Source organism: Sinocyclocheilus grahami, unplaced genomic scaffold (assembly GCF_001515645.1).
Source record: "Sinocyclocheilus grahami isolate Dianchi unplaced genomic scaffold, SAMN03320097.WGS_v1.1 scaffold648.1, whole genome shotgun sequence".
In the NCBI taxonomy this organism is placed as follows: Eukaryota; Metazoa; Chordata; class Actinopteri; order Cypriniformes; family Cyprinidae; genus Sinocyclocheilus; species Sinocyclocheilus grahami.
The window spans coordinates 114,073-128,709 of NW_015505827.1; the positions used below are offsets into that span (position 1 = coordinate 114,073).

A 14,637-nucleotide genomic window follows, 5' to 3' on the forward strand; every position below is an offset into this window, starting at 1 on the left:
TGTGTGCAAAATATTATAACAAGCTGCTTAGTTTTTATTGAAAATAGTATGTGAAACAGCACTCATTATGCAATTATATAGTAGTATGCTATACCGTTTCCTAATGTACCCAATATTTAATTCAATGGTGTCCATTTGTGGTCTTTGAAATAAAACTGTTTTATTTAGTTAGTGCCTTGCATTTCTTAAAGGAATAATTCGCCCAAAAATTAAAATTAGCTGAGAATGCATTCACCCTCAGGCCATCCAAGATGTAAATGAGTTTCTTTCTTCATCAGAATAGATTTGGAGAAATTTAGCATTAAATTAAACCATCAGATCCCCTGAATGGGTGCCGTCAGAATGACAGTCCAAACGGCTGATAAAAACATCACAATAATCCACAAGACTCCAGTCCATCAATTAATGACTTGTGAAGTGAAAATCTGTGTGTTTGTAAGAAAACAAAAATCCATCAAGGCTTTTTAACTTTAAACTCAGACTGGAGAAAGCAAAGTTATGGACCGAGGACCTGTATTTTAGCCAGAAGCAAAACGCATATTGAGTTTAATAACTCTAAGTATACTGCAGAAATAATTAAATATATATTCTGAACAGCACATGAAATAGGACGAGACAATTCAAAATCAAAACAGAACGGTAAAACCTCACTTTTTTTTTTACATTTTTGTTTATTATGGAACAAAATCATTGTTTATAAATCTATGGTAGTAATCGCAGAATTTAAGCGGTTAGATAACCTGTGCTTTTGTAGTTATACTGTAAATATCAGAGAAAACAAAAAAAAAAAGTACTTTTATTAGATAGAGGATGGCACAATGTGTAAAATTAGCACTCATCTCTCAACAATGTCTTTTGTTGTTGCTTTAAACAGTTTAAAAACATCAACTCCAAGACAAATGTAAGGCACATAGGTATAAAAAAGTAGTTATCAGTAAATATAATTTGTTTTTATCATGAAATGAATACTTGTATCATAACTGCATATATGCATAGCATGGTTAATGAAGACTGCATGTATATAAAGGACACAGTTTCATAATGCATAACAGGAAAGGCTGTTTGCGTGCAAATAAAGCATTTTCTTTGTGTGCTCAACCTTTTAACGCAATAAAGAGAAATGTAAACCGCAGAAGATAATAATCGAGGCACATGTCCGCTACGATGGGGCCGTATATGAGACCCTGAAAATAAATTATGGCATATTTACGTCTCCACCTCTACAGGAATTCCTCTGAAATGTTCTAGAACCTGAAACGAGTTAATGTACAGAATGGAAACCAATTTAAAATTGATAAAAATGACAATCAGTCTTAATACTTACTTGTTGTAAACACATGTAAATACTCAAATAAGACACTATTGCTTGGTTTTTGCTTGGCATGTCACATCAAAAGCACACACACAAAAATTTTTTTGCATTAATTAATTTGTAAACACTTGTCCGGTTAGAACCTCTTCCCATTCTGGGACTGCAAGACGTCACATCCGATAAAATACTGTTGCATGCGAGCAGCACTAGATGTCAAGGTTGCATATACGGTACGCAGCACAGCTGGGATACACTATACGTTTCTCTTTTGGTTCCAACAACACTTGTTTTTTTCTCTTAATTTAGCAGCTCCAAATAAGTAATAGGCACTTTTCCCTTCTGATTCCCACGTTCACCCATCAGCCAATCAGAGTCCATGCCTGGGACGCTGCTCACCATGATCACCTGAAATAAAAGACAAGTTAGTGTGCATTCAAACCAAGAGACTGTTGTACAAATTCAAAATGGGCCGCTCACCTCATCAGCCAATAAAGAGAGCTCGTTGCTGCCCGCAGCGTCGTAATCGTACAGCACCCGCGCTTTACGGCTCCCACTGAAGTTTTGTAGCTCGGTGAAACCTGAAGACGCATTGGCTGTGTTGGCAGGAAGAGGGCCTGAGAGTGGCAGGATGGGTACGGAGATGCTGGCCGTGCCGCTGGCCGTCGACTGGTTGTTGTTGGAAGAGAAAGCCGAAGGGAAGCTGGAGGGGAAAAGAAAGTCCAAATGAGTTATATAATCATTTTAATTATTATAAAGAAATATATACCTATAAAAATGTCTTACTTTCCCAACTGCTTTTGGAGGTTGACCATGTACTGGTAACACTGGGCGTAATATGTCATCTGAGCTTCCACAAAGTCATTTAGACAGTGGAGATGATGGGCCTGGGACAAAAAGAGATGATATGGTTTGTTACGGATCAGACCTTGGGATCGCAGAGTAAAACTGAAGGGTTGTGAGAATTGAATTGGCAGGCGGATCAGTGGGCGGCAGGTTTTCAGATGAGCTCACATGCGTACTGTTGACTCCTTCCAGAAGAAGCCTGGTGATCTCTGCCTGTCTGTCAAACTCGCTCTGTGTCATCTTCAGGTCCTGCTCGGCAATGAATACTTGTATCATAACTGCATATATGCATAGCATGGTTAATGAAGACTGCATGTATATAAAGGACACAGTTTCATAATGCATAACAGGAAAGGCTGTTTGCGTGCAAATAAAGCATTTTCTTTGTGTGCTCAACCTTTTAACGCAATAAAGAGAAATGTAAACCGCAGAAGATAATAATCGAGGCACATGTCCGCTACGATGGGGCCGTATATGAGACCCTGAAAATAAATTATGGCATATTTACGTCTCCACCTCTACAGGAATTCCTCTGAAATGTTCTAGAACCTGAAACGAGTTAATGTACAGAATGGAAACCAATTTAAAATTGATAAAAATGACAATCACTCTTAATACTTACTTGTTGTAAACACATGTAAATACTCAAATAAGACACTCTTGCTTGGTTTTTGCTTGGCATGTCACATCAAAAGCACACACACAATTTTTTTTGCATTAATTAATTTGTAAACACTTGTCCGGTTAGAACCTCTTCCCATTCTGGGACTGCAAGACGTCACATCCGATAAAATACTGTTGCATGCGAGCAGCACTAGATGTCAAGGTTGCATATACGGTACGCAGCACAGCTGGGATACACTATACGTTTCTCTTTTGGTTCCAACAACACTTGTTTTTTTCTCTTAATTTAGCAGCTCCAAATAAGTAATAGGCACTTTTCCCTTCTGATTCCCACGTTCACCCATCAGCCAATCAGAGTCCATGCCTGGGACGCTGCTCACCATGATCACCTGAAATAAAAGACAAGTTAGTGTGCATTCAAACCAAGAGACTGTTGTACAAATTCAAAATGGGCCGCTCACCTCATCAGCCAATAAAGAGAGCTCGTTGCTGCCCGCAGCGTCGTAATCGTACAGCACCCGCGCTTTACGGCTCCCACTGAAGTTTTGTAGCTCGGTGAAACCTGAAGACGCATTGGCTGTGTTGGCAGGAAGAGGGCCTGAGAGTGGCAGGATGGGTACGGAGATGCTGGCCGTGCCGCTGGCCGTCGACTGGTTGTTGTTGGAAGAGAAAGCCGAAGGGAAGCTGGAGGGGAAAAGAAAGTCCAAATGAGTTATATAATCATTTTAATTATTATAAAGAAATATATACCTATAAAAATGTCTTACTTTCCCAACTGCTTTTGGAGGTTGACCATGTACTGGTAACACTGGGCGTAATATGTCATCTGAGCTTCCACAAAGTCATTTAGACAGTGGAGATGATGGGCCTGGGACAAAAAGAGATGATATGGTTTGTTACGGATCAGACCTTGGGATCGCAGAGTAAAACTGAAGGGTTGTGAGAATTGAATTGGCAGGCGGATCAGTGGGCGGCAGGTTTTCAGATGAGCTCACATGCGTACTGTTGACTCCTTCCAGAAGAAGCCTGGTGATCTCTGCCTGTCTGTCAAACTCGCTCTGTGTCATCTTCAGGTCCTGCTCGGCCTGAAAGAGAGAGAGATAGTCAGGGAAGGTTTCACGGGTGATGTGAGATTCATCACAACTAGTGTACTTAAAAGTCCTCACACTGTTCGAAGGGAACAAAGCAACTGGGAACTGAAAAAATAGCCAGTGCGTTTTCAAACAGATATCGTTGACGGGTTTTAAAGAGAAAAATCTTCAGGAGTCTGCTAATGATGTGCAAAAACTACATCTTTAAAAATCAACTAGTTGATAGATGAGCAGTCAGCATTTAGGTATTAAGGAAGCTCTGTATGAATCCTCTTAGAGAAGTTCCGAATATGTGTACTTCCTTAGTATGTGAAAAAGCAGTATGTCAAAATGAGTAGTGTTTAAATATGCATTTTAAGTAAGTGGAAAATACGTGGATGATATACTGCTTTCGCTGAGATGATTAAGTGAATGCAGTATAAGGGAAATATGGGGATGTTGGATGCAGTATGTTGTTAACTAAAACAAATAAAAATGATTTTCGTTAATGAAATAGTTGAAATAAAAAAAATATTAGATGGAAAAACTAAACAACAACAACAAAAACAATGAAAATCAGAAATGCTGCATGGCAACTAAATGCAATAAAATAAGTTATAACTTCAGTACTAAAGTCACTAAAACTGAAAAATTTAACTTATCAAATAATAAAAAAACTCATTAAAATGACCTTAAAAAAAAAATAAAAAATTACTGAAATCATACACAAAAACAATTCAAAATATTAACTAAGAGAATACTAAATAATACTGCTGTGGTCAAAAGTAATTAAAGTTAAAAGACTAATAAAAATAAAACAATAAACTAATAAAAATGACAGAAAAAAAATATTAAAACAAACAAAAATAATTTAATGAAAACCGAAAATATACATAATACCAATTTAAAATTCTAAATATTATTAACTAAAAGAATACTAAAATAATACTAGTGTGGTCAATATATAATATTAAAAGAAAACAAAGGATAGACCATTCAACCTCAGTAAAGTCAGTGTCATGCAAGATCCTTTGTGTGGACCTTGCATCTACTTTGTATTTTTTAGTTTGCCTTCAAATCGTGGACCAATAGACTCAAGAACAGTTTTTACCCCCAGCGTCATACGGGAGCTGAACCCTGCTGGCATACACGCATACATAAAACTGAGAAACGCATCAATTTGATGGGACATTTTATATCTCAAACTACATAGGTTAATACCTCAGTGTGCGCTTACTCAGTATATATTTACACTTTATATTACTAATTTCTGTTTACATTCCGTTGCATTAATCTCTTTCATAGTGTGCAATATTATGTACAGTGGGTACGGAAAGTATTCAGACCCCCTTAAATTTTTCACTCGTTGTTATATTGCAGCCATTTGCTAAAATCATTTAAGTTATTTTTTTTCCCTCATTAATGTACACACAGCACCCCATATTGACAGAAAAACACAGAATCGTTGACATTTTTGCAGATTTATTAAAAAAGAAAAACTGAAATATCACATGGTCCTAAGTATTCAGACCCTTTGAATGAGGAAAAAGAATTAACTTAAATGATTTTAGCAAATGGCTGCAATATAACAAAGAGTGAAAAATTTAAGGGGGTCTGAATACTTTCCGTACCCACTGTATATTGTGCAATATCTATTCATCCAGTTGAGCCTTCAGAATGCAAACAATGCAATATATTAAGGATGTAATTCACTTTTCACACAACTCACGATTCGAGATCATGATTTCACGATTCGATTTGATTCACAATTTTTTTTTTACAAAATGAGATTGAAGACAAATTATAAATTAAATGTGTCCTTTTATTATTGCTTGGACAAAATACTGTACGTTTCTTTGTGAAATTGAAATATAACACTAAAATAATATACTAATAAAGCACTTGTAAATTATTGCTCTTTTGTTGGTTTTGATTGCTTCTATTGTCCTCATTTGTTAGTCGCTTTGGATAAAAGATTTAAAAAAAAAATTTTTTAAACAAAATGTAAATATAATGTAAATGTAAATAACAAAACTAAATTGAAATGTTAAAACAAGCCCCAAATCAAATAAATAAGTAAAACAAATAAAAGAAATCTCTTCATATAAACAAACTAAGGCTTTGTCTGAGCTCTTTCCATTTAAAATTAGAGGCAACCACTGCATTTTAATCATGATCCAAACAAAGATGCTGCATACATGCAACATGAGCAGTTTTTAATCTAAATTCAATTGTATAATTTCGAAATTTGAAGCAAAAACAGAATGGTTTGACTTCGGTTTTGTGAAACTATACATAAAAAATATCTGCATGAAACAAAAACAGCAGACGAGCTGAATGAGAGGCAGATTCACCCTCTGCCAGCAGGTGGCGCTTAAAGCGTTTCCTGGTTTCCGCTGTAAAAAAAGCAGCGCTGCACTTATGAACTTTAATATGCTTTATACAGAGGCAAGAGGAAAAGAAAAAATACCATCGAAAGACAGTAAGTTCCCCTCAGACATACATTCATATAAACTCCTACCCCTAATTGAATCGCGATTTGTTTAGCATATCAACCGATTTGAATCGTCACATATTTGAATCGATTTTCAACCGGCTCGCGGTTAATCATTACATCCCTACAATATATATATCTTTTTATTACATGCCAACTGTGCAATATAATGTGTGCAAGACAATATTTCCTAAGGCTTAATTTTGCACTATTGCCTTGTACTGGTTTTTGTGTGTTGCTTGTCTTTGTATTGTATTGTTAATGGCACTCTTTATTGTTGTTTGTATTGCAGATAAGGCTTAATTTTGCACTAATCGCTGTGTTTGTACTTGTTTTTGTGTGCGGTTTGTCTTTGTATTGTATTGTTAACTAAGCTATATGTGACGGCACTGTAAGGGTTGCTCTAATTTCGCTGACTCGTACAGTGACAATAAAAAGAATCTTGAATCAGCAAGCCAACACCTTAGCTTACTAGCTTAGCACATAGCTAATTTTTTAAAGAAATGTTCTTTTGATTAGCTAGAACAGGATATTTTGCTGTTTTTGATCATGCACTGAGGAATCTTGTATGACACCAGAAACTTAAAATTATGTTGGAAATTACGGACACAGAAAAAAAAAGCCTTGTAAACAAAACGTTGGACCAGAAACATTAGGCGATGAAGTCCAACTGGTCTATTTCCAGTTTTTCCACTGAAGAGAGAAACTAATCATGACACAGATTGCAGTTTTCACATTAGCGCCAAGATTCACAGCTGATCCAAAATGGCAGAACATTCTTCTTACCTTCGTCACTTCCTCTGCCCACATCTGCACAGCATTTGAAAACAGCGATAATATATTAAGAGAAAGGCCTGAGTGTTAACACTAAACATCCAATAGCAGCTAACATCACTGAGGAAAATGTATCACGGTAACCCAAGTTTCTAAAAAAATGCCATGCTGCTGTGATTAAAACATTTAAAAAATCATGTGATGTCTTTCAAAAAGACACTTTCAGAGTAATTTTAATTTCTTATTTTGATTACAGTGATGCTAATGCCAAGTTAACCCAATTTTATCATAGTAATACTAATTAAAACAAGGTATTTTGTCAAAAACCATGGTTAGCATGATTAGGGCTTCAAAACATGGACTATTTGTAAATTACTTGCACAATTCACAGCGAATCGAAGCAAACTAAACACTTCCCATTTTGGAAGAGGACAGCTGTTTGTTATGGTACTGATGTGTTTAAGTGGTGTATATATGTGTGTGTAGCTTGAGTGCCGGTCATGAGGAGATCTTGAAGCACTTCTTTACTTCTCTTGTGAAACTGGGGCCAAGGGCAAAGAGCAGTTTTGAAATGTCATCACGATGTTGAGCAAACATAGATATCCTCTTTCCAAACTCTATATGCACAACAAAAAAGGAACCTGGGAACACACACGCTGCTAATATCCGGGACAAAAGAGCTTAATCAACAGCTTAAAGAGGAACTAGCGCGTCTTAAAGGTGGCTCTTCTAAAGCAGAACACTGCTTGGCACTCGAGTGAAAGACACACAGACCAACCTTCAGCCACTTCACATGGAGGAAATTCACCATGAAGGAGAAATTGGCAACATAGCCAGCGTCCCCTGGTGGAGGGGTAGTTCTGAGGGGCTACCGTGTGCCAACGCAAAAACAAGAGACAGTGAAGAGCTGCATTTAGGGAAGATGTGGCAAGTGGCGTCTCTGATTACTAGTTGTCTAGGCTGTAGCTTATATTTGTAAAGAAGTTCCAATAGGCAACTCATTGACGTGAAGTCGTATTTTAATGGGAAAATGCTATTCTAAATCACATACAAGCAATAATGACTCACCAGAGCTCTGGCATCAGCCATTTTGGCTTTTTTTAGCTTGGTCTTTGCAGCATCAAGATCCAGTCGTTTGTTCTGAAGCAGTTTGCGCTCTTTCTGTAGAGGAGCAGACGAGTTTGGTTTGTTACATTTTCATTGTTAAAAACTCTCAGACATTCTTTAAGTTAAACCTGTTGCAGCTTCACACACGTTTGAATGGTTTTTGACCTCTTAAAACAATGAACCATAGGTTTTATTCAGACAGATTGCAAAATTGGTCTTGTCTTTTTTTAGTGTATCTGATTCAAATTCGTTTTTTTTCTTTCTTTTTTTTTTTGTAGTTTGAATGGCTAAAACAAAAACAAAAAAACACTCATTAAATCATATATTTACAAAGCTGACCTATATGCGGTTTAAAATTTGAATCACAATCTGATTTTATGTATCTCAGTTTAAATTTAACAAGTTTATTCGCAGTATGATTTTTGTGTTTTTGAAAGAAGTCTCTTATGCAGTAAAAACAGTAATGTTGTGAAATATTACAGTTTAAAATGACTATTTTCATACATTTTAAAATGTAATTTATTCCTGTGATGGCAGAGCTGAATTTCCATTGTCACATGATCCTTCAAAAATCATTTTAATATACCTTCTATGGTGCTCAAAAACATTTATTACTATTAAAGTTTAAAACAGTTGTACTGCTTAATATATATATATATATTTTTTTTTTTTGTAAAAACAAAACAACAGTATTCATTTTAAATAGATGCTTATAACAATGTAAATTTTTGATTTTTTTTTTTCACTTTTGATCAATTTAATGCACTGTCGGTGAATAGGTTTTTTTTTTATTGACTCTAGACTTTTGAAAGCTAGCGTACATAGCAACATTTCCAAATAATTTTTCCAAAAAAAAAAAAAAACGTGTTGTTAGGGTTGTCTGATCTCACCAATATAGTCTTGAAGTCTCCTTCTAAAAAGTTGCGAAAAGGCGTGAGGAAATTGATGGCAGAACTCTGAATTAACTCTCGCTCCGCTCCTCCGATCTGCTTCTCTGTCTCGCCACACTTTATCAAAGCGTTTCCTGTGGACAGACACGAATCAATATAATAACAAATTAATATTTTTAAAATTATGAAATGTCTAGAGGCTATTCTGTTAACAGTAAATGGGCTTTCACGTCCAATTTACAGACTACTTGTATTTTTGTAGCCGTTTACGTTCAAGGAAGGGGAAATGGGGCATTGGCACACCGCAGTGGACTACTATTATTGAATGAGGTACTATGGGTAATTAGGGCACTATGCTGCACTTGTGTTTGATGCTTACCGTAGGCTGTTCCAGGCCCAAATTCATTCCCAGAGTCAATCATGGACTGACCCAGAAGCTCATGGTTGTTCATCCGTGTGGGCACCTTTTTGTCCAGTTTTTCATACAGGAATTCTTCTATTCTGACATCTGAAATTGCAGAGAGTAACAATAACATTACAATGCAAACCTATGTTACATTTTAGGACTATGGATCAATGCCACATAAAACTCTTTAATTCTTTGATTTTGTTTCTATATGAAGTTTTTGGTGTACCAAAGTATAACAAAGTATTTAGGCAGATTCAGTGGTGTTCAATAATATTTTTAACTTAAAACCAATTCATTTAGATGTTACCATTTCCTTTTTTCAGCGTATGACATGACTAATAACAAATGAAAAAAATTATCAAAATGTTAAAATAATTAAATACTAAAAGCATCATGGTGTCGTCTTTGCAAAGCAATCTCTAAATATAAAAAGAAGAGAAAAGGAACGTGATTTTTCAAGATGCGATTGAGTAGACAGGTGTATGTGCAAGTTCTGTGTTTTGATCAGCTGTTTGTTCCCTCCTGTTGTGTTTGTTCTCTATCCTGCTGATTGTTTTTTTTTTTTAAGTGTTGTGGCACCATAGTGAGGAGAGCAGCTGTAGTTACAGTTACATAGAGTTTCTGACATTTCTGTGAGATTTGAACACTATGAGGAAAAGAAGAAACATGAATGAATTTCCAAGGAAGATTAACTTTTTAAGAGAAAATAATGCTAATTAAATTGTACCATCAAAACATACTAATACCAGTAAGTAATGGAAACCTAACTAATTAGATACAGATATTGACGCTAACGAATCAACTAACCACTGATTGGATCTTACTTGGGTTTGGCTGCAGTAACACTTCTGTCTGCTTCAAAATCTTCTCTGTCCAGTGTTTAGTGGTTTCAGCTCTGGTGAGGAGATTATCCAAATGTGCATCCAACTCAGTCTTCTCAGCCTGGCCGAATTTTTCTTCTGTGAACTGTTTGTAAAGACATCAGAATTTTTTTTATTTTTTTTTGAGGAGCCTAAGTTTGCCAAAAATACTGCCACAGATCTTAAACAAGGTAAATGCAGACCATTTTAAACTGTTGCCAGTCTAACACGTTCTAATGTTCAGCTTTTTGAGGAAGTTACACACCAACACACAAAATAAAAGTATCTAGAATAACATTAAAGTATTCCTGACAGATTTAAATGAAAGGAAATGTCCAAACATTTATCCAATTTTAACATTATTCTTTCAATAACAGGCATAAACAGTTTGACCCTTGATAAACACACTGAGGCGTTTGTTTTGCAGTGTTATTATGTGAGTGGTTGTGTCTCAATTTCTAGAGAGCAGCGTTTTGGGGCATCATATCCGCGTTTATTTATTTTAATTTTTCCACGTCATCAGCAAATATGACCATTTCTATGCTGATGGCTAAAAATACTGTCAAGCTAGACAGGTTTTCACCACACAGCCTTTGTGTGTGGATGTGCTGAGCTCTAACGTTACCGGATTAAACTCTGCTTTAGCTATAGCGTTAGCTTCACAAACCTGGACAAAAAAGTGAAAATGGCAGTGCATTTTGGCCATATAGCAAAGTATGCAAAGCTAAAAGACATAACCGAACGTTTAATGCTTGCTTTTGAAGTAAAAAATAAATAAAATAAGACTATGTACTGAGAAAAGTCGCTGAACAAAGATTTACAGCACGAGAAAGAGAGGCCCTGAATAACAGAGAAACAATACGTTACAGAAATACTGCGTATGATGCACATTACAATTCATTAGAAGCGCCTTAATGCACAAAAAATGCAGGTGTTTAGCATAAAAGTGTGGAAATAAAACTTTACAGCGAATCTGAATTTGCACTTACTTGCACCGCCCGACTGAATAAAGTACCAGCGTCCGCTGCCAGTCTCTTCACGTTAAAATCCATCTTTACCTTTTCTATACAAGACTAATTATTAAATATAAGTGCGCACGCCTGGATTGTGTAAATAAATGTGATGGCATCAATTGTATCCTTTATTACAGCGGCCGGGTTTTTTTTTTGTGAACGTATATGACTGAAGCAACAGCCGGCGGAGAAGAGGAAGATCCACCCACAGATCTGATTACTGCGAGCAAAGAACCGGGCCCGTTTCAGAAAACAAATGTATCAAATAAGCCAGGTTTATTTCAGTTAGTCTGACTAATTGTCAGTTGATTTGGTTCAAAATAGGTCAGACTAACTTAAATAAGCCTGGCTTATTTGGTAAACTTGTTTTATGGAACAGGCCCCCGGCCAGACCTGGACCACGAGATGTGTCCAGTATCAACATATGGGGTCTAATATCATTAAAAATATATAAAACAAAACGCTTTCGGCACATTTCACTGAATCATTTTCATTAATATTCTGCCGTGCTGTACAGAGATTCGGGATATAGTGTTTTAAGGCCCAGACTGCCATACTGAGTCAGACTTGTTGCTTCAAGTTTGAGACTTGATTAACATGTTTTTATTTTGTGAAACTGTCATGCTGAGCCTTTTTTCTCCTGTAGTTAGTAGGGATGGGCGTTTCGATCCTATCGATACTAAGATGTGTTTCATTTACCAGTGATTTTGTTCATTAAACAACAACAACAACAACAAATAATGCGTACAATATGCATTGAATTAGACGAATAACCTTTGTTAGCGAGTAATTGTGTAGGATAGAACAATTTTCCTGCTCATCTGAACACGCAAATGTTACAAGACACAGAACCAATCCATCACAGAGAGCGTTCACTCACTGCTGACAGTGCATTCAAACAGGGCTGTGTTTCCCAAAAGTATCATAAGAAAGCATTAAAGCTTTTGGGAACAGCAGCACTGAACAATGCTTATCAGAGGACAGAAGAACAGAGTTATTTCACAATAAACAAACTGAAATTGTCAAGTCAAGTCAAGTCAACTTTATTTATATAGCGCTTTTAACAATACAGATTGTGACAAAGCAACTGAACAGTATTAATTAGGAAAATAGTGTCAATAATGCAAAATGACAATAGTAAACACTCATTTTTCAGTTAAAGACAGTTCATCATTGAATTCAGTGATGTCAACATCCAGCTCAGTTTAAATAATATCTTTGCAATCATGTCAACGATAACGCTGGAAATGAAGTGTCCCCAACTAAGCAAGCCAGAGGCGACAGCGGCAAGGAACCAAAACTCCATCGGTGACAGAATGATCAAAAGATAAAAGAAAATAAGGAAGAATTTAAGGAAAGAAGAAAGCAAAGAAAGACATAAGGAAGGAAGAAAAGGATGAATAAGGAAGAAGAGGAAGGAAATAAAGAAGGAAGGAAGGTAATAAGGGGTGAGGGAAGGAAAAAGAGAAGGGATAAAGTAGGAAGAAGATAGCAAAGAAGGGGGAAATAAGGAAGGAAATAATGAATGAAGGAGACAAAAGAGGGAAGGGAAATAAGGAAGAATGAAAGTAAAGAAGAAAGCAAAGAAAGAAATAAAGAAGGAAAGAAGGAAGAAAAGGAGGAAGAAGAGGAAGGAAAAAAAATGTAGGAAGATAGCAAAGAAGGAAGGAAGGTAGGAAGTAAATAATGGCGGGAGGGAAGGAAAATAAAAAAGGGGATAAAGCAGGAAGAAGACAACAAAGAAGGGGAAAAAAGGAAGTAAAGGAGGAAGAAGAGGAAGGGAACAAAGACGGAGGAAGATAGCAAAGAAGGAAGGAAGGAAATAAAAGGGGAGGGAAAGAAACGAGAAAGGGGATAAAGTATGAAGAAAATAGCAAAGAAGTGAGAGAGAAGGAAGGAAAGTAGTAAAGGTGGAAGAAGAAAGATGAAGGAAAAAAGATGGAGGAATAACAAAGAAGGGAGGAAGGAATGAAGGAAGGAAATAAAGGGGGAGGGAATGAAAAGAGAAATGGAATAAAGTAGAAAGAAGTGGGAAAGAAGGAAGGAAGGAAAGGAGGAAGAAGAGGAGGGAAAAAAGATGGAGGAAGATAGCAAAGAAGGAAGAAAGGAAATAAAAGGGGAGGCAAGGAAAAGAGAAAGGGGATAAAGAAGAGGATAAAGACTGAGGCAAAAGAAGGAAATAAACCAGGAAAATTAGGAAATGAGGATGAAAGAAAATGAGGGAAAGACAAAAGGAAGGAAGGAAACAAAAGAGAGAAGGAAATAAGGAAGCAAGCAAAGATGGGAAAATCAGAAATCAATTAACAAGGATAGAAGGAAAAAACGAAATTTCCATTTTGCCTCTCCAGGATCAGGTCTGGTGTAGCCTATTGAAATAAAGGTGACTTTAATTCTATGTGGTTGTTGAATAGAAGTGCTGCCCAGCGACTGGGCTCTGATCTTTAGGCCTGACCTCCCGTGAAGATGATGGATGGGTGAAGTCCAACACTGATAGCTGCATATCCATCAACTAAAGGATCCCTTGATGAATGAATATGTCCTCTATCAACAGTGCATCTCCTCATGAGGTATTGTCCATCCGTGTGAAATGAAGTACATGAAGAATATTGCAGTGCAAGATGGATTAACTAGCAACTTGATTTAGTCAGCAATCATGTTTGAAACCCTCATCAATTTCTCTTCAAGGAACATAAAAGCTGAAGCGATTCATAACTCCAGGGATAGAAAAGGGCCCTAAAGAGGACTGGATCAGTCTCTGTGAAAAAGATTATTAGCAGACATTGCAAGGTTTAAATTCATGAGAAGATTTGAGTGCTCAACAAAAAAACAACAACCACAAAATACATACTTTGTGGATTCACATTTATTTTTAAATGTTTTTGAAGTTGCACTGGTTGAGAGTTTCTTAGCCCATCATGGGTTGGCAACAATGATTTGAATATAAAAGAAAATCAAGATGACTAGGGAACTTTTTTTTTCGGTGATACATATTGCAACATGAAAAGAAAGACATGAATTTTCACCAGAATTTTTTGATATTTGTAAAAAATGAATGATTCTAGAATGATTGGGGTGATTTTGAAGCGGAGTGAATTTGCATAGAAAATAAAACTAAATAGAAACTAAAAGTTTTTAATGAACCCCATCCTTTTTAGACAATAAAGTGAAAAAAAAAAACTTTACTTGAGTTATTATTGGCCACATTCTCACTGTAAATAATAATAATAATAATAATAATAAT

General features: G+C 36.2%; 1 protein-coding gene across 2 annotated transcripts; it reads right to left on the reverse strand.

Moving 5' to 3' along the window:
- Positions 1-708: 708 nt before the first annotated feature.
- sh3glb1a (SH3-domain GRB2-like endophilin B1a) lies at positions 709-11,640 on the reverse strand. 2 transcript variants are annotated; one of them, XM_016242205.1, is made up of 9 exons: positions 11,373-11,640; positions 10,348-10,489; positions 9,494-9,622; positions 9,115-9,248; positions 8,186-8,278; positions 2,324-2,413; positions 2,096-2,196; positions 1,790-2,012; positions 709-1,717 (listed from the first exon to the last, which is right to left on the reverse strand). In XM_016242205.1, the coding sequence occupies exons 1-9, from the start codon at positions 11,433-11,435 to the stop codon at positions 1,610-1,612; spliced, it is 1,083 nt and encodes a 360-aa protein (XP_016097691.1). In that variant the 5' UTR covers positions 11,436-11,640; the 3' UTR covers positions 709-1,609. The 2 variants fall into 2 exon arrangements, with proteins under 2 accessions (XP_016097691.1, XP_016097690.1); XM_016242204.1 differs by lacking the exons at positions 709-1,717; positions 1,790-2,012; positions 2,096-2,196; positions 2,324-2,413 and adding exons at positions 2,440-3,168; positions 3,241-3,463; positions 3,547-3,647; positions 3,775-3,864 and having other exon boundaries at positions 11,373-11,639.
- Between the last annotated feature and the right edge of the window lie 2,997 nt (positions 11,641-14,637).